General features: G+C 44.4%; 1 protein-coding gene and 1 long non-coding RNA gene across 7 annotated transcripts in view; one reads left to right on the top strand and one right to left on the bottom strand.

The window, feature by feature from the left end:
• Positions 1-27,396, top strand: part of RBPMS (RNA binding protein, mRNA processing factor) — a 189,543-nt gene that overhangs the window by 152,430 nt on the left and 9,717 nt on the right. For 3 of the 6 annotated variants that reach the window (XM_074383903.1, XM_074383905.1, XM_074383904.1), the window contains exon 6: positions 16,472-16,602. In XM_074383903.1, coding sequence (XP_074240004.1) covers positions 16,472-16,602 — 131 coding nt within the window. Of the gene's footprint in view, positions 1-16,471; positions 16,750-17,634; positions 17,810-19,269; positions 19,498-27,396 lie in introns of those variants that run through there. The other 3 variants (XM_003938090.4, XM_074383906.1, XM_010348674.3) reach the window with 3 other exon arrangements.
• Positions 8,266-27,396, bottom strand: part of LOC104652893 (uncharacterized) — a 23,762-nt gene continuing 4,631 nt past the window's right edge. Inside the window, exon 2 of the long non-coding RNA XR_012513215.1 lies at positions 8,266-26,394. This is a non-coding gene — a long non-coding RNA (uncharacterized LOC104652893). The remainder of the gene's footprint in view (positions 26,395-27,396) is intronic.

Genomic DNA, 27,396 nt, shown 5'->3' with positions numbered 1-27,396 from the left:
TCTGCAGTAGGATTTGGCTCCTTGTATTTTCTGTCCCTTGTCTGATCGGCCCTGAGATTTTACTAGGGAGAGAGGGGTGTGTGGATGTTGCACGGGACATGTCGGATGGGGGAAACTTCTGCAGGTTTGTTTGCCTGATGGGCTCCAGATGGGGAGCCAAGACGTACCTGTGACCATGGTGGATCATTAGGTCTTACATAGTTCTGAGAATTGGTAAAACCTGGGGTCAGTAGATAGTGCATGTTTGACCTTTGGGCATCTTCAGGAATGAGAAGTTCAGTAATGAAGATAATAGCAGCTGTTACTCATTCAAGACATTTCTGTTAAAATATTTTATATTCATTATCTTATTTAATCTTCATAACACCCTGTTACGTAAATACAATTATTACCCTCATTTTACAAAGAACGAATTAAGCTCAGAGACTTTTAAATGTGCCTGTGGTCACATTTGGTAAACTGTTCATGTGAGGTTTAAAGCCAAATTTGTCAGGTCACAGAGCCCAAGGTGGGTTTTTTTGGTTTGTTTTAGCAGCATTATTGAGATATAATTCACATACCATGTAATTCATCATTTAAAGTTACAATTTATTTTTTACTTTTTGTATGTTATTTTTAAAAATTGTGGTAAGGGCCCAGCATAGTGGTTCATGCCTATAATCCCAGCACTTTGGGAGGCCAAGGTGAGTGGCTCACCTGAGGTCAGGAGTTCAAAACCAGCCTGGCCAACATGGTGAAGCCCTCTCTCTACTTAAAAAAAAAGAAAAAAAATTAAAGATTACCCAAATTTGGTGGCATGCCCCTGTAGTCCCAGCTACTCAGACAGCTGAGCAGGAGAATCACTTGAACCTAGAAGGCGGAGGTTGCAATGAGCCAAGATTGTGCCATTGCACTTCAGCCTGGGTGACAGAGCATGATTCCATCTCAAGAAAAAAAAATTGTGGTAAAATATATATGACATAAACCTGCCGTTTTTTTTAGTGTACAATGCAGTTACATCAATTACATTCACAGTGTTTTGCATCCATTACCCCTTTCCAAAACTTTATTTCATCACCTCAAAAACTAACCATTAAGCTGTAACTCCCCATTCCCTCCTTTCCTAGTCCCCCGGTAGCTGAAAATCTACTTTCTGTCTCTGTGAATTTGCCTGTTCTAGATACCTTATATAAGTGGAATCATACAGTATTTGTCCTTTTGTGTCTGGCTTCTTTCCCTTAGCATAGTGTCATCAAAGTTCATCTATGTTGTAGCATATGTTAAAACTTCATCCCTTTTTATGGCTGAATGATGACCTATTGTGTGGATATATACCACATTTTGTTTATTCATTCATCTATTGATGGACACTTGAGTTGTTTCTACCATTTACCTGTTGTACAGAGCCCAAGTTCTAAGTAGCATGTATATTACAGCATAAGTGGAGGACCACCCCAGACCGGGATCTCCTAATTTCAAGCTTGAGCATCAACCATGTTGCAGAGAACCAGTAGCCTCAGTATTGAGAGTCAGGCTGACTTGAGTTTTGAAATACAAGTCACATTAATTGTGGGACCTGGGTCAAGTTATTTAACTTCTCTGACTCTGGGTTTCTCGGTCTCCACTATCCAGAGGTTAGTGGAGTTAATGTTAAAATAATACGTTTGAATATGTGTTCTTTCATGGGAAGTTTTCCAAATCCTTTATCTTCTCAGTTATCATGACAGCCTATGAGAATAGATACTACTATTAACTTTCTTTCTTCCTCCTCCTCATTCGATGAGGAAATTTGGCCAAGGTCACAAAGCTGGTAAGTGGCAGACCAGGGACTTCAAATCTAGATCTGCCTACCAATTATACCAATCCTTCATGCAAACCATGTGTATATGTATGGGCTTGATTATATATATATTTTTTCACTTGTTTGTGCACCTTCTTTCATCTTTATAGACAGGTCTTTTACATGGCTATTTTCAGTGGCTATAATGGACCATTTTATAGTTATTTAGTCCTTAGATTTGAACAGAGTCTCTGTTACCCAGGCTGGAGTGCATTGGTGCGATCTTGGCTCATTGCAACTCTCTCCTCTTGGGTTCAAGCAATTCTTCTGCCTCAGCCTCCTGAGTAGCTGGGACTACAGGCATATACCACCATGCCCAGCTAATGTTTGTATTTTTAGTAGAGACAGGGTTTCACCATGTTGGTCAGGCTAGTCTCGAACTCCTGACCTCATGATCCACCCACCTTGGCTTCCCAAAGTGCTGGGATTACAGGTGTGAGCCACCGTGCCCGGCCTTCCCTCTGCTAGTTAAAGAAACCTTTATCATCCTTATAATACTTAACCAGCAGTAGATTCTAGATTTGTTAGTGTACCTTGCCTGCACTGGGATGGCTTGGACACCTTCATTCTAAAATTTTCTGAAGCTTTAGGGAGGAAGGGAACCCCAGAAACTCCTTGGTTCCTGTGTTGGATCACCCACTAAAGATCTGAAGTCATGCCAGAGTCAACCAGCCTTCCTCCTGACCCTCATGCCCAGATTTCCCTGGTTTTGCATCAGTGCAATTGAAAAAAAGATTCAGACTGACAGGCAACTTTTTAGTGTTTGAAGGTAATCTGCTCATCCCAGACCACTGATCCTCATGAAATATAATTAATTACTATTCCTCAGAACGAAGAAGCTCAGTTAGTCTAAACTCTTGCAGTTCTCTTTCTTTCTTTCTTTCTTTCTTTCTTTCTTAAGACAGGGTTTCACGATGCTGGCCAGGCTGGTCTTGAACTCCTGGCCTCAGGTGATCTGCCTGCCTCTGCCTCCCAAAGTGCTGAGATTACAGGCGTGAGCCACCACGCCCAGCCTCTTGCAGTTTTCTGTTGGTATTTCAGTACTTGTAACCAGGTTGGGATGCACTGTTCTCCTAAATAAACTCTGCCTGTCATTCACTTCCCAAGAATGAGTACAATTTTTAGGAATGAGAGGGCAGGAGCGTGGAGTTGTTTACATTAGCATTTGCCAAGTTTTCACTGTTTATCTTACTGGAAAGTCAACAGTGACTGTTAACCTCCTGCATAATTAAAATCTGGTCTTTGTTATGGTTGTTCTTAAACTTGTGGTTAAATCTTTCTGATTTTTAGAAGGCAAAGAGATGGAGAGTAAAAGGAAGATAAAGTATGGCCATTCAGGTGACTGAGGTACATGGACACCTGGAGCTGCTTGTTGTAAATTGGCAGGTTTATTGCAGCTGGTGGAATGGATGCTAAGGGAAGTATGTAGATCAGAGTCTCCTAAGGTACTTAGTTTTGTTTAATAAAGTTAAGTAGACCTTTTGAGCTGATCACATTCCCTTGGTGAAGCTGGAGGGCTGTAAGATTTCTTTTTAAGAAAGCCTTCTGCTCTTCAATGAAGAGCATTGTTCTTATTTTAAAAATAAGTACGTGAACACCAATATAATTAACAAAGCTCTATCTTGTATGATCATTAATTTACTCTTAGTAAAAAAAAAAAAAACTGAAGAGTGTGTCTGAGGCACAAAGAATGAGGAAGAAACAGTTAAACATGAGAAGTGGCTGAGGGCATACATTCCAAAGCACCACTCCCTGCCACAGTCCCTCTGGTAGGTATGACCCAGATCATCTGATGACTCAAGGGATTGTTTTTGTACTGAGGATAGATTTCCTGTAGCAGAGAAAACATTGTTTATACCCCCCAATTGTATTCCTTACCTTTTTTCCTATATTGATGTCAGTTATTAATGTTCTTGTTGTTTGAGACTATGCACTTACTATATGCATGTCAAATTCACATTCAGTTTTTATGATGAACTAGGTGATAGTTTTTATTTTTATCTGAGGAATCTGAGGCTGGCAGAGATTAGGCAAGTTATCCAGTGTTGCACAGCTAGTAACATTTTCAGCTGTAGGACATAAAGGAGAGAAACCAGCGATTTGACTTTCAGGTGAAACTTACTGAGTCACCTTTCACCACCATACACATACATTCTGGAATTACCTCATCTGTAATACTGATAGAAGAAGGTCATTTGTTCTTTTTATGTCCATACCCTTTTCAGTTACCATCTCTTCACTTTTTAGTTCCCAGGTCTTTGGGCACTAGGAATTACCTGTAGATACTCAGGTCCTTCTGTAACTCACCATTACTACCCCAAATCCTGGGCTGGAAAAATAAATGATTATGATAATCAACCAGCATTTGCCTCACAGCAGGTGCTTAGTAAGTGTTTGTTGAAGACAAACACTTGTTAACCAAGGTGAGTTAAAGTGAGAGACAGTAGCCCTGATAAAATTGACATTTTTTTGATCTTGTGGGCTTTATTTATTCATGCTGGTCATAACTTCACTTTAGAGTTAGCCTCATTTTGTTATTTGTAACTGGAAACTGCCCAATTATTTCATCCATCTTGTAGCCTCGTGGCTTAACACTCTCAGAAAACATTTTTTATTCACTGCGATCATAGAGTATGCAGGGGTATTATCCTTCAGTGGCAACGTGGAACCTAGGTTGCCTCTGAAAGCGAGGGAGGTGAAGGAAAGCACCTCTCAGACACCACCAGATGTTTCTGGAAGTTGGGTTTTGATTTGCACTCGATTTAATCCAAGGCCACCAGATTTATAAAACATGAGTGAATCAAAGTAGGAGAGTTTGGAAAAGGAGGGCACATTTGAGATTTCCATACTTTATTGCTAGCATCTTTGTTACCCATGGAGAGTTCTGGGTCCATGGGTGGCTTTGCTTCTGTAGGTTTTTCTTGTTTCACAGTAATTGGCAGTAAAAGACTTTTCATAATTAAGTGATTGATCTAGCCTTCCTTAAAGAGATGATCAAATTCCTTGGCACGGAGAAGCGTTTAGCAGCCTTCTTCATATCCTTTGCCATTGTGGTGCATGACACATCTAGTACTAGTGAATAAGTACTGATTACTCAAAGAAGTGTAGAACAAATGCTATGGAATTTCTCTTCAGGACTGATAGTAGTATAATTTCTGCCTATGCAAATCGGGGTTTTTTCCCCCGACTAGAACACCAGGTTAAATTATTTCAAGTTTATAAAAATTGTTTTGGCCAGGCACAGTGGCTCATGCCTGTAATCCCAGCACTTTGGGAAGCCAGGGCGGGTGAATCACAAGGTCAGGAGTTCGAGACTAGTCTGTCCAACATGGTAAAATCCCATCTCTACTAAAAATAGAAAAAAATAGCTGGGCGTGGTGGTGGGCGCCTGTAATCCCAGCTACTCGGGAGACTGAGGCAGGAGAATCACTTGAACCCAGGAGGCGGAGGTTGCAATAAGCCGAGATCACGCCACGGCACTCCAGCCCAGGGGATAGTGTGAGACTCCAACTCAAAAAAAAAAAAGTTTGTTTTTAGCCTAAAATTAAAATTTTCATTCTGTCTTCTGAAAAACATAGTCAGTTTGGAGGCAGTAGAGCCTTGTCAAGAATGTAGACTCTGGAAAGAGATTCTTTAGATTTGTATCCCTCTACCTGTAAAGTGTATGACCTTGGACAAGTCACTAAAACTCTCCAAGCATCAATTTCTTCATCTTCATCTGAGCAAGGTGGAAGTATTAGTATCTTGCTCAAAGGGACTAAGGGGAGATTGAGACATTATGCATGTGAAGGATACTGTACTCATTTGATCTGGTTTCCAGGGATATATTAACATAATTTTAAAACAAAAGAAAGGGGGTAAAGTTGCTGAGTTCAGACATACAACTTCATTCTGGAAATCCTCACATGGCTCATAGACCAATTTGCTTATGTGTGTGTAGATTTGTGTTATTTGTGCTAGGAAGTATATTTTGGGGTTCTGATTCATCAGTTTCCTAGGTCAATGTCAATCTCTTTAAAACTGATAACTATGACAAATTGTTAGTTTCTGCCTGTTTTCTTTTTCAAGGACTGGAACCTTTGCAGATTTAAGAAAATTGACATGTTTGGGCCAGCTACAGTGGCTCGTGCCTGGAATCTCAGCACTTTGGGAGACTGAGGCTGGCGGATCACGAGGTCAGGAGATCAAGACCAGCCTGGCCAACATGATGAAACCCCGTCTCTACTAAAAATACAAAAAAAATTAGCTGGATGTGGTGGCACACACCTGTAATCCCAACTACTCGGGAGGTTGAGGCAGGAGAATTGCTTGAACCCAGGAGGCGGAGATTACAGTGAGCCGAGATTGCGCCACTGCACTACAGTCTGGGTGACAGTGTGAGACTGTCTTTAAAAAAAAAAAAAAAAAGAAAGAAAGAAAGAAAATTGACATTTTCTTGAAAGTCAAGGAAATGTGTTAAACTGTCAATCATTGGGTGGATTATATAATTCTCAAGTTTATATCCTCTTGCTAGTTGTAAGTTACTTGGAGGCACTTTGTAATATCAGTTAATTTTAAGGAACTTTTCTCTCTCTCTCTTTTTTTTTTTTTTAAAGATGGAATTTCACTCTTTTTGCCCAGGCTGGAGTGCAATGGCGCGATCTCGGCTTACCACAACCTCTGTCTCCCAGGTTCAAGCGATTATCCTGCCTCAGTTTCTCGAGTAGCTGGCATGTGCCATGTTGCCCAGCTAATTTTTTATTTTTAGTAGAGACAGGGTTTCCCCATCGTGGTCTGGCTGGTCTCGAAGTGCCGACCTCAGGTGATCCACCACACCTGGCCAGGAACTTTTCTTGAATATTTTCTGTGTGCCAGACATAGGTGCTAAGGATAGGTGATTACAGCTTTGTGAATGACTTTGACACAGTAAAAGGTTATTTTTCATATAAGCAGTAGTTGCAGTATTCAGGGTACACCTAGGCTGTCTTGGGAGGTATAAGAAAGGATATCTGGTCTATACTAGATTTTCAAGAGAGCTGTGTGTCTTCATGAAGACTCTTTAAGACAGCACCTGTCCCAATAAGAGTCCCAACCAAGAAATTCAAAGTTCATTAAATCAGCTTTATTAACTATCAAAGAAATCTACATTAAAATTATAGACCTTAATAACATTTTATTTTTTAGATAGAGGGTGTCACTATGTTTGTCTAGGCTGGCCTTGAACTCCTGGCCTCAAGTGGTGATCCTCAGTCTCTGGGGTAGCTGGGATTACAAGCATGTGCCCTGTTTTGTTTTTGAGGATGATTCCTAGTATTGTTATATTAAAAATTGGTGCAAATATTACTTACTACTTTGGGGATTATACATTCAAACAGCACAGTTAGGTGTATTGAGGTCCTTAAAAATGTTTATTTCTGAAAGCTTGGCAAGGTCCTAGAAGGCTGAGGAGAGGATCACATGAACCCAGGAGTTGAGGCTATAGAGTACGCACTGATGATCACACCTGTGAACAGCTGCTATACTGCAGCCTGGGCAACATAGTGAGGCCTTGTCTCTAAAATAAATTAATAACTAATGAATGAATGTCTCCTATATAACATGCACTATGCTAGGTACTGGAGATAGAGCAGTAAGCACAACAGACACGGGCCCTGCACTATCTCAAAAAGATCATCTCTTTTTGTGGATAGCGATGTGCCCAAGCAGCAATTTCATTAAAAAGACACCTATGCCTCCCCTTACTATCATAACCATCTTTCTCCCTTGCTGCCCTCCCTCTCTCACCAAATAACAGATGTGTGCCAGAAGAGGTGTGTGAGTGACAAAAGTTTTACTGAAACACTATTTTTGTTTATAATTTTTTATTTAAAAAGAAGTTAATTTTCAGCTGAATCATAGATTCAAGTTGCCCTGAAGATGTAGTTCCTAAAATAGTTTTTTATTTTAGAAGAAATTTATTTTTTTTCCTTTTCTACTCTTTGTAGTATTGTCAGTGAAGCACAAGTTGATATTTTTCATATATCATCTCCATCTTCTAAACTTGCACTTTTTCAAGTCTTCTTTCACCCTTACTCAGTGCTCTTACACATACAGCTTGTGTCAAAACTATCTTAGGGGCATGCTTTTCTTTTTATTACAGATTTTAAAAATAAATTTAAATATTTATTATAGGAATGGTGGTACATACCGGGAGTCCCAGCTACTTAGGAGATTGAAGGAGAAACACTTGAGCTCAGGAGTTTGAGGACAACCTGGGCAATATAGCAAGATCCAGCTCTTAAAAGTGTGTGTGTGTGTGTGTGTGTGACCATGACGTAGAGAAGCAGATCAGAATTTTTATGTTTTTGAAGTAACCCCTGTGCTGTTCACTTACCCTGAAGGTAGTGTTTCTTTTTTGTTTGTACAGATACCTGAACCTGTCTTTTCTAGCTTGTATAGAAGTAAAGCATTATAGTTTTGGGGGAAGGTGTTTGTTAGCTGGACAAAACCATCACGGTAGATTCACGGATAATGTAGTGGTTAAAAGCATGGGCTCTCTAGAGCCATATTGCTTATATGTGCATCATGGCTTTACCCCTCTTAGCTGCACAGCCTGAGGCTTGTCTCAGTCTCTCCAAGCCCTTAGCATCTTCCATTTTTGAGGTGGAAATGATAATAGCTGTACATACCTCATAAGGATATTCTGGAAATTAAAGAAGTTAAAGTCTGTGAAGTATTTTTCACAAAGCATATACTGTATAAACATCCTTATTAACATTGGACATGGGCTAGTGCCAGAGATGAGCCACACGGTCATTCTCATGTATAATACCGAAGCCCTGTGTAATCTAAATTATCTACCACAGAAAAGATGGTCTGGGACAACAAAAGAGGACAGACAGCATGTTTCCCCACTAGAAAAAGTGGGGCATGTGGTGTGTGAAAGGAAGGGCACGGTCATTCAGGAAGCTTACCCAGGTCTCTAGTAGAGTGGGACTGAGCAGATTTTCTTGTGTTTATATGGCATAAAACCATTAGTTTCTGAAAATGTAGCTCCTGTTAAACTTCCAGACTTGATTGCAATTGTCAGGAAATCCAGGCTCACAGTGAGGCTGGCGGACACTTTGAATCTTCAATCTGTGAATGTCTAGGAATTGGCTTGCCTGGGGAAACTCTGGGTAACCCTCATCCCAGCAGCTGCAGCGCATGGGAAGGAAGAGGAATGAAAATGTTCCATGTGATGGGTAAGAGTAGGTAACAGTAGTGGCTTAAGTTCCCAGAGGAACAGTTTTCTTCCTGCTCATGCTCAGGGTTCCCTTCACCTCTCAGATTAGAGAGCAGATCCTAGATTGCATCACACGGTTGCTTTGCCTTGGAGACCTGGTTAGTAAAGGAAGAAAACAACAATCAGAGCAGTGACTGGTCAGAAGAACAGTGGAAAATCATTAAATGGAGAGAAGGTGACTCTGGTTCAGTTGAATCAAGACCAGCTTACTTTTTTGGGATCTGTTTTGGATCTTGCTGCTTCTGCAGTATGTATTAGAGAAATAGTGGAGTGGGGAGACAGCGGAAGTTAAAGTCAGTCCAGCTGAGAACCTGCATTTGGGTAGTAGAAGTAGGGATGGGAATGAGAAAGACAGAGACGATGTCTTTATCATCAGTGAATGGAGATCCTGAACATGGAGAGGCAGTGAAGTGCGGAAGTAAAGGGTCTGGGCTCATGACCTTGATTGATTTACATTCTGGCTCTATGACATGCTGTGAGTCATTGGGTATTTAACCTTGCTGTGTCTCAGCTTTCTCTTAAGGTAAAAGGAGCTCCTGCTAATGCCTCCCATGAAGATCACTGGTGCACAGAATGTGCCCAGTAGACACGAGCTCCTACTGTCGTTATTGCTGCTATCATCACTATTGTTATCTTTGTCGTCTTTATTGTTATAGGACTTAGCAATTGTTTGGACATGGGAAGTGATGGGAGCTTTAGCCTGAGTAAAAGGGATAAATAAAAATGTCGGAGGTAAAAAGAGGAATTGGTTTATGAATGACAGTAAGTGCGCTTCTCAATGAGTTGAGTTTGATGAGTTTATGGTGTTTATGTTGGAGCAGAAATCAAAGCTATATGCTTATGAATTATCCTAAATAGAATTAATAGTTGAAACAATGGAAATGACCAAGGTCCATGATAGAAGACACAAGTAGTGGAGAGCCAAGCCAAGACTTGATTGCTCCTCATGTCTGCAGCCCGTCGTACAGTTGGTTCCCTGTACAAAACACAAAAGTTGCCGTGGTAACTAGTGCTGGGTGGTGAAAAACACTTCCTTTGAGCTTTTTACTGCCTTTTTTTTTTTGAGACAGTCTTCCTTTATCACCAGGCACCAGGCTGGAGTTCATTGGCGTGATACCGGCTCACTGCAACCTCCGCCTCCCGGATTCAAGCAATTCTTCTGCCTCAGCCTCCCAAGTAGCTGGGACTACAGGTGCTTGCCACCACTCCCAGCTAATTTTTGTATTTTCTAAAAATAGAGACAGGGTTTTACCATGTTGGCCAGGATGGTTTCGATCTCTTAACCTTGTGATCTACCCACCTCGGCCTCCCAAAGTGGTGGGATTACAGGCGTGAGCCACTGTACCTGGCTTTTTTTTTTTTTTTTTTTTTTTTTGAGATGGAGTCATACTCTGTCACCCAGGCTAGAGTGCAGTGCAATCTTGGTTTACTGCAGCCTTCACCTCCCAAGTTCAAGTGTTTCTTCTTCCTCAGCCTCCTGAGTAACCAGATTACAGACCCCTACCACTATGCCTGGCTAATTTTTTTATCTTTAGTAGAGATGGGGTCTTGCCATGTTGGTCAGGCTGTTCTTGAACTCCTGACCTCAAGTGATCTACCCACCATGGCCTCCCAAAGTGCTGGGATTATAGGCATGAGCTACCATGCCTGGCAACACTCAATCTTTTCATTAGCTTCTTTCATAAAAATCTTCATTTACATTTGTCTTCTTGGTGAGCCAGTGAATGTGTCTGATATTCTATGGGAACTATATTATATTAGTTCCCTAGGGCTGCCACAAGAAATTACCAGAAACTGGGTGTCTTCAACGGACAGAAATCTGTTCTCTCACAGTTTAGGAGACCAGAAATTGGAACTCATGGTGTCAGCCATGTTGGATCCTCTGAGGCATTCCTTGGCTGGTAGACATAACCATTTCAGTCACTGCCTTTGTCTCAAGATCCCTAAGTACATCTGCAAGACCCTGTTTCCAAAAACAGTTACATACTGGGGTTCCAGGTGGATGTGAATTTAGGGTAACACCATTTACCCCATCACAGGCGCTAGTGTGCACTGCCCTGTGCCATGGGAGCTGGCATGGGCAACATTCTCAGTCCTGACATCAGATGAGTGTGTCTGAATAGGCTAGTCCTTAAAAAAGTGGGCCTTGTATGGCTGATTTTTGAAGGGCTTACTTAACAGGCATGGATCAACTACTTGCTGAGGTATGTGAGTGGGAGTTGATTGCTAACAGAATCCTTGATTTATTTTTCTTGTTTCAAAATTAATATTATTCCTATTAAAAATGGAATTTTTCATCATGTATGGATTTTCTGTGTCATGGCTGCTGTTTTTCCTGGCCAAATTCTTCATCTACAAGGCAAGCTCTACTAGAAGACTCTGTCCCTGAGCTTATTTTAGCAAATTGAGTATGCTAAAAGCCAGACCTAAAGACCACCTGCATTCCAGGGCCCTGTCCTCACCAGCAGCAGTCGAGCATCACCCATCCCAGGGAGGAAAGGGTGGTGTATAGAAAGGACCCTGAACTGTGAGACGAGACCTCTCCCACCCAGAATTGAATTAACCCTCAGTCTGGCTATTTCTTCACCTGAAGGCAGGATGGAAGTATTTTTCTTCATTCATTTTCTCAAATATAAAGCAAGTGGTGTATGTATGTATGTATGTGTGTGTGTGTGTGTGTGTGTGTGTGTGTGTGTGTATATATATATATATATTTTTTTTTTTTTTAACAGAGTCTCGGTTCATTGCACAGGCTGGAGTGCAGTGGTGCGGTCTCAGCTCACTGAAATGTCCTGGTTCAAGGTTCATTTCGCTTGAATCTCCCAGGTTCAAGTGATTCTCATGCCCAAATGGTTGATTTCTTGATACTGTCTTATTATATGGTGGTAGGCACTGGTGAGCAAGAATAAGAGCTTGCCGTCCAGGAGGTAACTGCTGTGTCTGGGGAGGTGCAGGATGTGGTAGAGCACAGAGAAAGCAATCTTCTAGACTAGAAGTGGCATCTAAGTGGAATACACTCAAGAGTTAAGATGGGTGGAAGGAGTAAGTAACTGAGGAGAAAGGTAAGCCAGGCAAAAGGAGGGGAGAAGAGTGCCCCTGGTGGAGAGAGCAGTGTATAGGAGAGAAGCAGGCATAGTCATGCCTTGGAAGTGACTGATCCCAGGCCATGAGGGAGAATCGGGGCTGGAGAGTGGATGAGGGCCAGATCATTTGCGGTCTTACAGGCCATTACATGGAGTTCAGACAGTATCCACAGAACAAGAGGAAATCATAGAGAAGGGTTTTAAGTGGGAGTGACATGACTGAATTAGAGATAGGGTCTTACTCTGCTGTCCTGGCTGGAGTGCAGTGGCATAATCACAGCTCACTGCAACCTCAAGTAAGTCCTAGGTTCAAGTGAGCCTCCCACTTTAGCCTCCCTAGTAGTTGGGAGTAAAGGCATGCACCACCAGGCCTGGCTAATATTTTTTTATTAGGGTCTCGCTGTGTTGCCCAGGCTGGTCTCAAATCCTGGCCTCAAGTGATCTTTCTCCTCTTGCCTCTGCCTCCCAAAGCACACTGGTATTACAGGTGTAAGCCACTGCACGTGGCCAAACTGTGTATTTTTAAAGTTGTCTTGACTTCAGTGTGGAAGGCTTTTAAGGAGGCCTTTTCAGTAATCCAGTAGTGGTGTTGAAGATCAAACTGGATCATGGGGATAGATTCAGCAGGACCTTGATGAAAGATTAAATGAGAGGGAGAATGGGGTGACCACCAGGTTTGTGGCTTTAGCAGCTGAGTGGAAGGTAGCATCTTAATGAAATCCAGAGCCAACGAGGAGAGGTCATTGGAAGGAGAGTATTTAGTTTTCGGTATGTTGAGCATGAGGTTGCTGTGCAATATTTCCAAATAGACATTTTCAGGAGGCAAAAAAAACCTTGTGTTACCAACTAAACTCAGAGATATATGGCCATATTTAACCATTAAAGGTTCTCCCCGTTCTTCCATCTCTCAGTTGTCTCTAAGAGTCATTCTTGTTTCTCTCTCTCTCAGTGTGACTGCAGACTGGAAGCTTCACCTTTCTGCATCTGTTTCCTCGTCTAAAGCAAAAGGGCTGACTAGGTGATCTTCCCAAGCTCTGTAGGCTTAAACCTTCATCAGAAGCTCACAGTTTTTTCTTTTCAAAGGGATTACAGGTTGGGGTTGGAAGTTTCTAGTCCTTGTTTTTCAGAATCCAATTTGAGCTCTTCTGGTTGCATATTCTCATGCTAAGAAAAAAAGCCTATTCAGATGTATATTGTGAGCCCTCAACATTATCCTCAGAAGGTGCAAGAAAGAAAAGATGTAGCCAGATTGGTGCAATGGGAAAGGATTTGCCCAGCCTCTCAGGAGGGACGGATTAGACCCAGACAAAAAAAGCCCTGGCCTCTTGATCTGCCCTCTTTCTGCTCAGTGGGGCCTGGCTCACTCTGGGTGGTCAAGAGCCTCTTTTGTCAAGAGGACTCTCACCCCCTCCCTAAACTCCAAATCATCCAAGTGGGCCTTGAGCAGCAATCTTTGTCTTCTTTTTTCAGCTTTCCATCCTACAAAGTTTGAGCAGGATGGCCAGTGACTCAGGAAGGTGAAACCCATCAGGGCCTTGCCTGCTCCTTCAGTGGGAGTCCTTGTGAAGGGATCACGCTGTGGAAACCTGTCTCTCTAGCTTTTGTAATTTTCGCAAGCAATGAAAAAGCAAACAAACGAAAAAAGCTTATTCTGCTTTAATACCCCTTTCCGTCAAAGGAGGGGCATGTGTGCGTGTTAGGCGAGTGCTCAGGCTCATACTGAAAAGGTAGGTGTCTGTGAGGACTGCTTTAGGTGTGATCCTGACCTGGTCAGACCACATATCTTTTGACATTTATGGTAACTCCACATTCCTTCATGAGGGGAGAAGGGAGAGAGAGAGATAAGATGTATCAAGGGATTTATCAAGTGTAAGTTCACCTTAATCTCTTCTAGGCCTCTGCCTTACTACCTACTTTACTATTACTAAGAAATTTTGAGTTTAGGGAATTTCAGAGCAAATCCTCTTTTCTGTTGGGCTAGGTTTTATGCAAATGTTAATGGTGAATTGTCTCAAAGCATCAGTAAAGAACCAAGGGAAAGTAATGCTTCAGGATAAAAATAGAGAACGGTCTGGAAATCATAAATTCTGTCAGTCAGGCTAACATTGAAATCTGATTCCAGCTTATCTCTGTTGCTTATCTCTTCAGGATGATATCTTAAAGGACATACTCATTTTATTTTTAAAAGTTTCTAAAGGAAGCAACCACTGGTCAGGTAACCATCTCTACCCACCCTGCCCCAGTTAACCAGTTCCTGTGAGGCAGGAAGATGAGGAAGGACCACTGACAGGCTGCAGGCCAAGCGTGTTCCCTCTGAGGGTTCTGTCAGTTGGAATCAGTTGTATGGATCAGTTTTACAGTCTTCTGCTATCACAGTGGGAACAGACAAGCATGGGCTGCAGATGAGTGTACTGAGGCTTGACTTTTTTAAAAGGCTCAGAATGTCTTAAAATAGCCTGGAAGCTAAAATAACAGCAACCATAATAGCTTGCCATTCCTGAGAATGGTTGTTTGTTTAAAATTCAAGGCATCGGTTCTGGCAGCAGTTAGTTTCCACTAGCTGGTCTCCCAGATGAGTTACTCTGGGAATCACACGGTCTCATCACAACAGGAAGCACAGGGATCTATTAAGCTCCTCCCAGCCCCTCTGAGAGGGGTCCCTAAGCCTTGGGCTACAGGCACCTGCGCACCCCAGAACTTGAAGTAGATGTTGTGAACCTGATCATTTTAAGGACTCTGGTGATACTGTTGTTACCCTGACTAAATAATAATGATCAGTCTACTCTTAGGGGCTCATCTCTCCCAGTTAGATACACAGGCAGTCTGTTTTTCCATTACCAAGGCCTGAGGAGGTACCTTTTACTGTCTCAGAGAAGGAGGGAATCAGGAAGGTCAACCAGTTGCAGTATGTTACACCACATTTTTGCGTCCCATCATATCTGGGAATGGGTACAAGCTGCTCTCTGAACAGATCATCTTCAGTCAGCTCTTGACTCCCTACCGTCCTGAGAGAAGCTCATACCTTGCACGCCGGCTGTGGGGAAGCCTCACCTACCTCCAGCCGACCAGATCCACATTTACCCACAGTCTCTACTACTTTCTGGTTTCTCCATAGAGCAGTCCCACAGCATACCGAGCAAAGCAGTTTTCTGTTGCTAGCCCACTTTCTGTATTGAAGACTTTGGGGGAATGGGAGGGATGCTGAGACACTGGGCCTGGACAATGACTGCTGAGATGGTGGGAAGGAATAAAGTGACTCTGTTGACCTTGGGTCACATGCACTGTAGACTTAAGGAAAGTCCTCAAAGGCAGAGTTACTAATGACTTTATCCAATCACCTTTTGCTGACTCCCACAGCAGTCCTGGATAACGTCCTTGGCAAACTTGATTTCAGATTTTGACAGGTGATAAAAGCACATATTGAGATTGCTGCTTCACAGGGCCCAGATTCCTTGCTTATTGACTGATGTTATTTTGCCTTTCCTGAGAAGCTCGCTCATGGTGTTTGCTGTTACTTCTAATGGATTGCTTCCTGATACATCGGAGGCCCAGGCACTTGCCCTTCCATCTGGCCAACTGCAGCCTGACCTGAGTGGAATTGGAGCTGCCTGAGCAACACTTAGACCAGGCGCTTGGCAATATGACTCACTTTTTTCCCATGAAAGTTAGTCTGAAGAGCAACTGGAAATGTTCCAGTTTACATCTTTGTGGAGTTTAGTTTTAATCAGGATTCTCAGATCTTTCACTTCTCTGAATTTTTAGAATCTTAAATGCCCCATGGTCACAGTATTTGTCCCTGTTCTTCTGAGGGCTAAATGGAAAACGCTTGATGATCATGACTGACTTGTCAATAGTAATTATGCCAATAAACAGAAAAGACTTCCAGTTCTGGTCTGTTGAGGCCCTGCCGTTAAAGCCATTGTTTTCCCAGTGGCCCTGCAGTGGGTTCTTAGGGGATATCCTTTATTAGTTCTTTCTCTCCCTTTTCCTCAGAGGGCCACATTTTCTGTTTTGTGCAGGAAATTCCCACTGTTCTTGGGTTCCCCAGCTCCAGTTGGAAAGACATCAGAGTGTCCAAGGCAGAGGCCAAGCCTGAGATCTCAGCAGGCCAGACAGGCAGCAGATGCTTGTTGCTTTTCTTATGTTATATTTTTCGTTCCTTTGCTTAGCATTTGTGGGACCAAAGCCAACAACAGGTTATTAAAAGAATGAGAGTAATTTGACTTCTGACATTGATTGGGGCTTGGGGTTATTGGGTGTTGTGTTTTCTGATTTGAAACTAGCTGTTTGGTAACCACTAACTCTTGCCTTATTCTTTTCTTGCAGATGAGCTCACAGTGCCTGCACTTTACCCCAGTAGCCCTGAAGTGTGGGCCCCGTACCCTCTGTACCCAGCGGAGTTAGCGCCTGCTCTACCTCCTCCTGCTTTCACCTATCCCGCTTCACTGCATGCCCAGGTAATTTATACCCATCGGCCACGACTTCACTCACTCCACCACCAGTCCTTTCAAACCTGGTTCCCCAGAGCACACCATACAACTAACACCTATCCAGCTAACAGATCCACCTTCAAGAGATTAATGATTCCCTCTAAATCAAGCTGACACTCCTTCAGGACTTATGAGGATCGTCTGACAGCAATGATATCACCCACTGCCTGATGTTTGCCCCAAGTGACACCTCTCTTCCTTAATGATCTCACCTCATATTGCACATGAGGGACTGGGGCAAGTTTATCCACCTGGCTCCCAGCTAGCTAGAGGGCATCACCAGAGTGTATATGTGTGTACCTTGTGTGGAAGGGCTACAGAGGAAGGTGTGTGCTAGGAGCAGGAGTTATGTGCGTCTGTGCGTGTTTCTGTGTGTTGAGAGGTTTCCACTCTGGTGTACTGTAAGAAGAATCTATGACCAAAGGGAAAGCTTCTGGGGCAAGATTGTACTTTCTTAAATATGTTACAGGAAAGATTAAGGGTTCCTTCTCTCCATTTTGAGGAAACCCTGTAGAAAAGGCGGCATAATGCAGTGTCTAAGATGGAATTATAGGTCAAGGTAGAGCTCTCTTTTCTGACTAGCTTTCTTTCTTAGTTAAAAATAGCGTGATTTTTATAAACAAACTTCCTGTTTCTCCACAAAGACTACTGTCTATGTACTAACACTTTCTCTCCCCTTGGAGAAAATATTTCTCTTAGCTTCGCTTTGAGTGCAAGTAGTAGTAATCAACGTAAAGATTCACCTTTGGAGATAATCACTCGTTCTTTGGTCTGCAAAGATTGATGACCAGTAACAAATAAATAGAAAGTACCTATGTAGGTTTCATTTGTCTTTCTGCATGTGTAATTCGGCCCTTAAATTTTAAATTTTTAAAGATGATTAGGCTGGACAGGTGGAGTTTTTGTTTGTTTTGCTCAGTGTTTGTTTACAAGGCTGGATGAAATAAACAGCTTCCCAGAAAACTTCCTTCTGACTTAAAACTCTTTTATGTTGTACAGAACTCACTGTCGATAAAGACCACCTAGAAGCAGCCCCCAGCAAGGGTTCTTGAAAGCCATGGGGTCAAGATTGTTGTTGGCTGAACATCTTTTAATTCTTTTCGCTGAGTTACCAACGTGTTGGGTGTGCATTGACGACCCGGCTTCCTGGGGCTGCCCTTGGCGCCTGGGCCCCAGTAATGATTGCCCTTTGTGTCGGGAGAAGGGAGAAAGTACTACAAATAGTGAAGAAAAAAGTGTAGGTGGTGGTGGTAAGAGTACATGGTACCAAACATAAAGGAGCAGGATTACCTGTGCCTTTGGTCTCTCCTTCCCCTGCTGCTTTTTCTTCCTTTTTCCGTGTCAGTGCTTGGGAACCCTTACAACTGGCAGGTAATGGGGAGAGGGGATAACATGTAAACCTGTAGGAGTCTTCTGCTGAGTCATTAGGATCTTTGTTAGCGGGCTGTGGATAAATACGTGGATGACATGGGGCAACTAGAGCCCCTTTTACTTGCCACCTCCCACCCCTGCCCTGGACGGTGTCTCTCCTCTTGCTAGACTGCTAGGTACAGATCATGTGGCAATCAAGGCAAATGTTAGTAAGTATCATGAAACAATGCATGTTTACATAGTCTTCTGAATAGCCATGGCTTTGGTTGGTCACCAACAAAGCCTTTCACCATTACCCTGGATAATCAAGAGTTGACAACAGCCGGAAAGTACTGGGAATGGTGGCTTTGGCCTTGACATCTGCCCATTCTTCATTCATGTAATGGGTAAAATCAGAAGTAATTCTGGAGATAGGATATGCTAAGAGAAGGGCCTAAAGCGTCTCAAGAGATTAGAAAGCATATGCAATTGTGAGGAAGGATGGGGAGAGACAGTGCCGAGATTAGATGGACTCAGTCACTTGACTTAATGGGATGCCTTGCCCGTGGTGGCACTCTCCCCTGAGACTTCTTCCTTGGTCTTGAGATTTTTCCAAACTGGAATCCACTTAGCTCTGCCACACTGGTCCCAGATTTGTTGGGACTCTCATCTGATACCAGTGTTCGACGCCACTTCTTGTTTGGAGTCATTCCCAGGGCAGTCATGGACTCTATGAACAAATATGGTCATTTAAATTTATTTGTCCAGTATGAGAATCAGAATGAACTAGTAGAGGCTTTACAGATCAGCTGGTCTGGCCCATTCTGCAGATGAGGAATCAGGCCTAAGAAGATGGAGGGAGTTACCCACAATCTGAAGTGGCTCTACCATGACTAGACCCAGGTCACCTGACTCCCAGGCCTGGCTCTTTCCACTCCGAGGTGCTGGCTCACCACAGACTTACTTTTTAATGGAATTTTGGGAAGGCTTCACTCCAGTGACTCCTTGGATCTTTCTTCTCTAAGTAGATGGGAAGCCTATAAGAAGAGACTTGGAGGCAAAGACAAGGGAATCAGCATTTAACCTTCACCCAAAGGGCCCAAGAGAATCTTTATTAACTGGAGGTAGAGCAGACTGGAGCTTTTACAGGGCATCTCCCCATATTGGATAATTCAGTTTTTGTTTTGGAAATCTTATAATATCTTTGGAGAGTCTTTAAATAATTTTGTTTTTCTTAGCAATGTTATGCTCTATTTTGAGACATGGATTTTTTTTTTCTTCTAGTGTTTCTCTCCTGAGGCAAAGCCCAACACACCTGTCTTTTGTCCACTTCTCCAGCAAATTAGATTTGTCTCTGGGAATGTGTTTGTAACATACCAACCTACTGCAGACCAGCAGAGGGAGCTCCCATGTTGAATTTGTTTGTTAGCTATTTTTCCCCCCTTTTGCAAAAACTATTTCTTGACGACCTTTGAGAGATTTCAATAAAAATTTTAATCAGAGCAAAAATGATCTCAAGTAGACTGCAGCGTTTTGTTTTCATGGTGATGCAGTTTTGGAGCAAAGGTGTTACTCTTTGACTGAGGTGGTGGGAGAATTGGGCCCGTGACACCAAGTCTATTTTACATGGAAGGACTCAGAACGAGCTTCCTTGGGAGACCAGATCCTGGAGTTGAGGCCACACCGCTGCTGCTTTTCTCTGCCTGGGCTGCTGGAAGAGCCACCAAGAGCTCCATGTTGGAAGCGTCTCATCCATCAGGAGACCTCACTTCAGCAGAGATGGCGGGTATAGCTAGGGGAGCCCATGTGAAACGAATGGACGCGTTGTCCACTCTTCCCACTGTGATCCACCGGAAGGAAGACCAGGAGACAAAGTATCGTTGAAAGAAGTTGAGTCACTTTTCTAGCCCTGCCCCGGCTTCAGTTGTGGTCTGGTACCCCTTCAGATTTCCCAGCTGTAAAGTAAAGATGCTTATTTGCCATCAGATCCCATTTTTTAGAAATTATTGGTTAAGGTGATAGGACTGAAAGCCTCAGTACTAACAATGTTTAGAGATGAAAGAGCAACCCTTTGCAGCAAACGTCTGATTGCTAAGAAGATCATTAACATTTTAAAAAGTGACCAGTTTATTTTCAAGGTCATTGGTATTTGAAATTTATTAGGGGAGGAAGCTTTCATCCATTGTTTTCAAAAAAGTTATACGCTGAAGAGAGTATACAGCTGTTGCTGTCACCTCACATTCACACACTTCCGCTTCTTAGATTGGAGTTCGCGTTTTGCTTTTAGTCTTGTTGTGATGGAGCAGAGAGGAAAGTCAGTAAAGTATACTGTCCTTACCACATTCTCGAAACACACCACCATGCACCCTCTACTTCACGCAGAGTCACAATGTGGGCCAGAAGCTTCTGCAGGTAAGTAGGACTGAGAGAGAAAACCCTGGTTACCTTACGGCTTTTCAGAGGCCTCATTTGTCCAGATTAACAGCAGTTCTCTCGGATTTCTAATAGGCTGCTTGTGCGGCTTACCTGTACATGAACCAAAGGTTTTAAATTATAACATAGACTGCCTGAGGACGAGGCATACATGCCCCTTGGGAGGGCCCTGTGACACACCGGAAAAATTTTAAAGGTTAAATCCAAAATGAATATAGAAGTGGACCGTGGGAAGAGAGGCATAGGTTAACCGCGAAGGGAGCTCACAGACTAGATGGGCCTGGGAATAGTGGTGGACCACCTGAACTGCAGGGCTGTCCCCACCGCCCCTGTATCTGAACATTTGCTTGTCAGCAGCAGGATACTTAGGAAAACCAGATTTTTTTTTTTTTTGAGATGGAGTCTCGCTCTGTCGCCCAGACTGGAATGCAGTGGCGCGATCTTGGCTCACTGCAACCGCCACCTCCCAGGTTCCAGTGATTCTCCTTCCTCAGCCTCCCAAGTAGATAGGATTACAGTCATGCGCCACCATGCCCAGCCTGAAAACTAGATTTTAAAAAAAGCAGATTGTGTTAAGCATCTGCGTCACTATGTCCTGTAGAAAATACTTAGTCAAAAAACACAAGGGCTTCTGCACTGGTGTTGGGTATGTTTGAAATACGTAGAGTATTGGGGAGGTTGTATTGAGGGCAGCGCTGCGTGTGGGCTTCAGTGCACACACGGCTCCTTGGAAGTCTCCCCGCAGCGAGACAGCTGTGGATCCCTCCAGGCACATGTGAGGCTCACGTGGCAAGGACTCTGGTTTTGGCTTCCAGCTCCTGTACAGAAGGCAGTGGTCAGTGCTATAAGGGTGGTTGGTCCTCCAGGGAATCCTGTGAACAGAGCCATGTCTGGGGCCCCCAGAAGGTGGCCTCAACACTTTACCTAGCAGTGAGGTAGGAGTCCAGAGATTCTGGGTACTTGCTTCTGTGACTCTCGGGTCACTTTAGCACTTGACCCTTGATCCCTGACCTACTTGTCTTTGAGGCCTGGGCTTCCAGAAGGTATGTACTGTGTGCTCCCGAGCTGTGGCTATGGCTGTGATTGTCCGGAAAACCATGGTTTAGAGGACTACAGAGTTTACCTTTGGGGCTCTTCTGCCCAAGGCCTTCCATTGTTTTCAGACATAAATGAAACTATTAATCCTCTGACATTTACCTTTCCAACTACAGCTCTGTGAAGGTCAGATTATGAAGAGAAGCCACCCCTTGAGCGCTCATCTCCTGATAGTGCTGGCCTTGCCTGGTTTCCTGTTTGGTGAGGCTTTCTAGGAGCCCCTGGCTTAGCTCCCACAGGAAGGGAGGGCAGGGAGGCCCGGGATCATGCTCACAGCTGGCACCCAGCTCCTGTGAGAGTGGGCCGGGTCTCCTTTCCTTTCCCAGGCCCTTCCTAGGGGTGATTTCTGTGTCTGCCTCCTGAGGCAGGGCCTGTGCTCTGAGCTGCACCTTTCAGGAGAGCTCTGCAGTGCCGCGTTTTCCTTTCTAAGCCCGTGGCAGGAATGTAGGTGGAAGGAACAGGCTCTGGAACTCCCTGGCCAGAAATGAGCTCAGCCATTTACATGCTGTGCGACCTCGATTGAGCAAGTTCCTTAACCTCTCTGGGCTTCAGGAAAAGGGACATAATCCTTCACGTAAACACTTAAGAGAGTACCCAACATATCAGAGAGGCTTCATAAATGTTTGCTTTAAAGGTAACCCTTCTCTGGGATCTTCTTAGGGACATTTGAATTTTCAATAAGGAGAAGGAAGCCCAGGACTATGCCTGAGCTACCCACAAGGCAGTGACAGTTAAGACACAGGACAGCCAGCACATGTGGATGACACTATTGGGGCTGCAGAGACCTCATGGCTGGAGCCAAATGGAAGACTGGAAAGCATGAATGAATCACGGAAGTAAGATGAGGCATTTACGTGAGAATGCCACCGACAGCACCAATTGACAGCATCTGCCCTTACAGCTTGTGCCAGCACTGGGAGAGCTTATCCCCAAGAGGAGACTCCCCAAGCCAGGCTGGGACTCGGCCACCAGAACACCCTTCTGACAGGAAACACATCCAGGGGAGGAGGGGACTGGGCAGCTGGAATCCCAGAAACGGAATGGCCCTTGTGAGTTACTTTACACAAACCCACTGTCCCTGACCTTTCCAGCTGTGGCTTTATCTTGCTTTCCTGTCGGAGAAACTGGAGAAAGGACCACAGGTCACCCAGCTCATTCCTCCCTGTATTTTCTGGCTCTTTCTTCCAACAGTCCTTCTGCTAGGATTCTCCTCAGCCTCATTTCCAGGCAATGGAGTTACATCTTGTACTTGGGGAGATTCTTCTCTTCACAGTCCTGTGATGAAACCCAGGAATCTGCCCCCGGCCAGGAGGATGCTCTCTCCCTGGCGACCCTCTCCACCTCTTCCTCATTCACAGTGAGACGTCAGCATGGTCTCCTGCCTCCTAACTGGCCTCTTCAGAAGCCGTCCTCTAAAACCATCTGTCCAGGGTGTTAGGGAGAGATGTTCTTTTGTTCAGAGCTGCTGCTACTGAAGCCCAAATTTCTCCATGTTGGGCAGTTTTAGGAGGAAATGCTGTTCAGAAACCAGAATCAGTCCCTTACTATGTGGCTGTGTGGCTTTGGCCCTAGAAATCACAATATTATTGCCAGGATTGGCAGAACATCTCTACGTGGGCTTCCTCCTGACTGGGGTCAGCATTGCTCTCCATTCGGTGCACTGTTCTCCAGGTTTCTAAGTGTGTTCCATTTTGTCCTTTGCAAAGGTTAAACTCAGATCCCGCGCACCTTCTCCCCTGACCTTACTAGCAGTAAGAGCCCAACCCTGAATCCTAGCAAGTTGCACCTGGAAGTGCCGTCTGTGCCTTTGGCTTTTAACAACCTTGTGTCCCAACTGTCACAGTCGGGTGCTGCCGAGCGCCTGGCACCTAACTGGGACTTGGTGCTTTTAAATCAAACACATGATTGTAAAGACATTTCTACCCGCTCTGCTAAATTTGGAATCTTAGGCAAGTTTGTTTTTAACAGCCCTGAGCCTTAGTTTCCTCGTCTATAAATGGGAAGAATGAACATCTACTCCATGGCGTTATTTTGCAAGAAAGAGTAACATGTTTGGCTTACAGTCATAGTTATGATTAAAATAGCTCTTCCAGTGCCTTCCCTTTGTCAGCATTTGATCTGGCATGGCCCAGAGGCCCCTGAGCCCTCCCTGTAAGCTTGAGAAGCACTGAGGACACAGGGACTCCTGACCAGGACCCCAGTGAGAGAAACCTAAGGGCCCAGGCATTTTGCTTTGATAAAGAAGAGAAGCACCGGAACCAGGGCAAGAATGGTCTGCGGCTGTGGTGTGTCTGTCCCGAGACAAGGCTCTCTGGTTGGGTCTGCTGGCTGTGTACCCAGGGTTTTTGGCTTCCTTCCATAGGAATGGGCACCCAGATGCCATTCAGAAAGTATGAACTCTTAACTGCTTTGGAAACAAAACTGAGGCTGCACAGAAACTTTGGAATTATAAAATGTAGCCTTCATAAAAGGGGCAAGTTAACTTTTCCATGAAGAAAACCCATTGTGACAGTGAGGGAAAAGGAAAATCAACTCCAAATGGAATCATGTTTTATTCAGGATTTGTGCTGCCAGTGGGGAAGGCCAGATCCAGCAACAGGATGGGAAAGTGGGACGCCCCAACTTCAAGCTTCGTGCATTCTGCCACAAAGTTCTATGCGCTTCACTGAGCTCAGCTCCTGGGGACCTCTAATGGCCCTTGATAGCAAACATAGTTAAAAATTAACAGACTGACAGAATTAAATATGGATGATAAGCAACCACTGTGGACTTAATCTGACACAGGGTGTTACACGCTTGGGTGCCTTTAACCTAAGTGGCATCTCGAGTGAACTTCTGAGATGTCTGGGCACATTTCACATGCCTGTTTGGAAGCAGAGCCTAGCTTTTGCTTAGGACAGACAGGAAAAAAGTATTAAAATCCCAGGAGATAAAATTCTCCCTAGAGGTTTCTGTTTAATTAAACTCAGCTCTGATCGGGCTTATCAGGATATATTCCCAGTCCTAGGACCTTGTCCTTGTGGTCTAGACCTTGTCCCTGCCTGAGCTCGGACCTCAGCACCTGCCATTGTGACTGGAAGATCTTGCAAGAGCACAAGGCCAGGGTGGAGCGTGGCCTCTTTCCAGCCAGGAGTTTATGGCTCACCTCTTTTCCAGCTGTTCGGGAGGTGAGATGGCAGCCTTAACCAAGGACCAAGTCACATCAGTCTTGACATTTTCCCTAGTTATAGTGACTTGTTTAATTGCCCTAGGCAAGGAGTATTAGGTGCCAGACAGGTAGTAGAGAATGCTGATGACATTTTCATGCCTCTGAGTCTGCTGAGAAAGAGCATAGGCGGCCAATTCTGGGGGGGTGGGGAGAAGAGGACAGGTCCCTTTACAAGGGGGACTCACTTCATGCAGCATCGAAATTCCTAAAAAGTGTTCTTCCAGTTTTGGTGAGTGCTTTATTAGAAACGGAGGTGAGGGCTGCTATTTAAAAGAACCTTGCAGTCAGCGCCATAAGGGAGACAATCTTTTTGTATTGTGCATCATCCCTCCAGCCTATTCAGTGAGTTTGGAGTTGCTTGGATCAGATTATGCTGGGCCTGGCAGCTTCTGACAGAGCTTGCTGTAATGGCCTGACATGCTTTATTTGGTGATGCTACGCAAAAGTGGATCCTGAGGTCTGGAGCGAGTGGGGCAGAGTTGATGGTAGGTTGTCACTGTGTGAGTGGTTCCCTGCAGTTGGCTCAGTGCTGGGAACGAACCCCACAGGGGACTTCAGGGTTTCATTTTGGGGAGAGTCATAGAAACCTGCCTAAGAATATCCATGCCTTCAAAACATTAACCCATTAGTTTGAGATAACATTCCCATTGTTTGTGTAAAACAACTTGTTCAAGCTACTGTTTTTAACTGTTTTGTTCAAAGAGGGAGAGCTGACTTCGGAATGGTGCAGGGGAAACCTGCATTCAGATACAGCATCTGTATTAGGCAATGTGAGAAAATCTGTAGCTGCTCCATGTAGGGAAGACATCAGAGCACTAGTTGGTTTGCTGGTCTGTCTTCCAGCTTGAAGGATACAAATGGTACAGCCCAGCCTCTTAGATCCACCAAATGCTACACTGGAAGGGGGCCTTCCAGACCAACATTTCCCAACACCCACAGGTATTCACAGTTGTTATATAATACAGAGATTCCGCAGTCAGATAAACTTGGGCAGCACAGGTCTAGATCAAGTCAGACAGGTTTATTTTGGAACTTCTCAGAGGCTTTACTGTGCTGATGTGTATCAAGAATCTGCCAAAGGGACCAGACTGTGCATTTCTCTCTAATGTCCTTGACATTAGAGCGTTTCTAGACCACTGTTCTTCCAGCCATACTTTTTGAAACCTTAATTAAGAGCAGCATCTCTCAGACTTGAGCATGTACCTGGTGATCACCTGGAGGGCTGCTTTCAGTGCAGTTTACTGGACTCCCCTCCCAGAGTTTCGGCATTTCTCACAAGTTCCCAGGTGATGCTGATGGTCCAGGAACCTGAGAACCACTGGTCTAGGCTTACCCCTTCATTCCCCAGAGAAGAAAACAGTCAAACCATCGGATATTTACTTTCAATAGTGACCATTAATTGAGCCAGTCACCTGCTAAGCACTTCTCATGACTGTTTATAAGCACAAGTATGATAGTGGGATTTAGCCCCTAGAAAGACGATGGTACCGTGCACATACATCATTGCTGTCAGGTTAGAGTTCACCCTGTGCTACTCACTCACCACCATAGAAGGGCTGGCGCTTCAGGCAGGGTGTCCACCCGAGACTAGTCAAGGTCTTCCTGTCCTTGGCATCAGTACTGGGAACATAAATTCTGTCTGTATTTAATCCTCTGGCCCTTCATTTTCTCATCTATAAATGGAAGAGGATGGAAATTATTTTTATCGGTGGTTACCATTTTCTCTAGCATTCCATTTGATTTTTACCCTTCAGTTACTACTTTTTCTGGGTGTCTGGTGCTCTCCTGTTCAGTCTGTTACCATGCTAAGTGTTGGAGATGAGTGTTAGCCGTGCAGGGGCGCACGCATTTTAAAAGAGCACTCCTGAAGAAGAGCGATGGCAGAATCCCAAACAGTGTGGCCGTAGGTAGTGAATTGTAATAGTCATAACTATTGTTAAGTTCCGTTGGAGAAGATTCCCAGGGTTGCCCATGTTGCCTTAGATGTCACAGGCCATGTGAAGTGCTTAGCGCGGTCTCTGGCACAGACTACCAGGGTCAGTTTGGTTAAGTATATTGTGTTAAATTTTCTTACAGGGTCTTGAGAAGACCCTGGGATTGTGTGTAAGACTGAGTGTGCACGTTTGAGAGAGAGAAGTAGGGGGGAAGGGAGACAACAGGGGGTGTGTGTGTACACTTTCTGTACATGGCATGAGGAGATGTCAGGGGCCATTGTCTTGCATGGGAGGCCAGCCCTTGTTACATGATGAGGAGTCCTCAACTCCTGCTGAACTGTGTGAGAGGACCCTGACCCAGGCAGTCTAGAGGGAACTGTAGGTTCCCCCCTTTAAAAATTGTAAAGCAGCCCTTAGGGGATGGGCAGGAGTGACACAGGGCCAAAAGCCACAGCAGAACAAGCAGCCTGAATGGGGCTAAGAGGGAACCCTCTCCTCGTTACCCCCACACAGTGATTAGCACAGAGCAGCTTTTTCCCTGGGCCAGCTCCCGAACTCTGCTGTGCGCCACGATCCCTGCCGCTCTGCCTGGCTGCAGTGTGGGAACCTGAAGGAGCCGCTCAGACTTGGCCTGGGGGGCACTGCCCTCTGCTGGAAGGTGGGCGCAGCGGAGCCTCTCAGGGCTGGAAGAGAAGGCGGCCGTGGGTGTCTGTGGATGCGGTGAGAAGAGCCCCCACTTGG

Source organism: Saimiri boliviensis, chromosome 13 (assembly GCF_048565385.1).
Source record: "Saimiri boliviensis isolate mSaiBol1 chromosome 13, mSaiBol1.pri, whole genome shotgun sequence".
Lineage (NCBI taxonomy): Eukaryota > Metazoa > Chordata > Mammalia > Primates > Cebidae > Saimiri > Saimiri boliviensis.
This window is presented reverse-complemented; position numbering and strand designations above follow the sequence as displayed.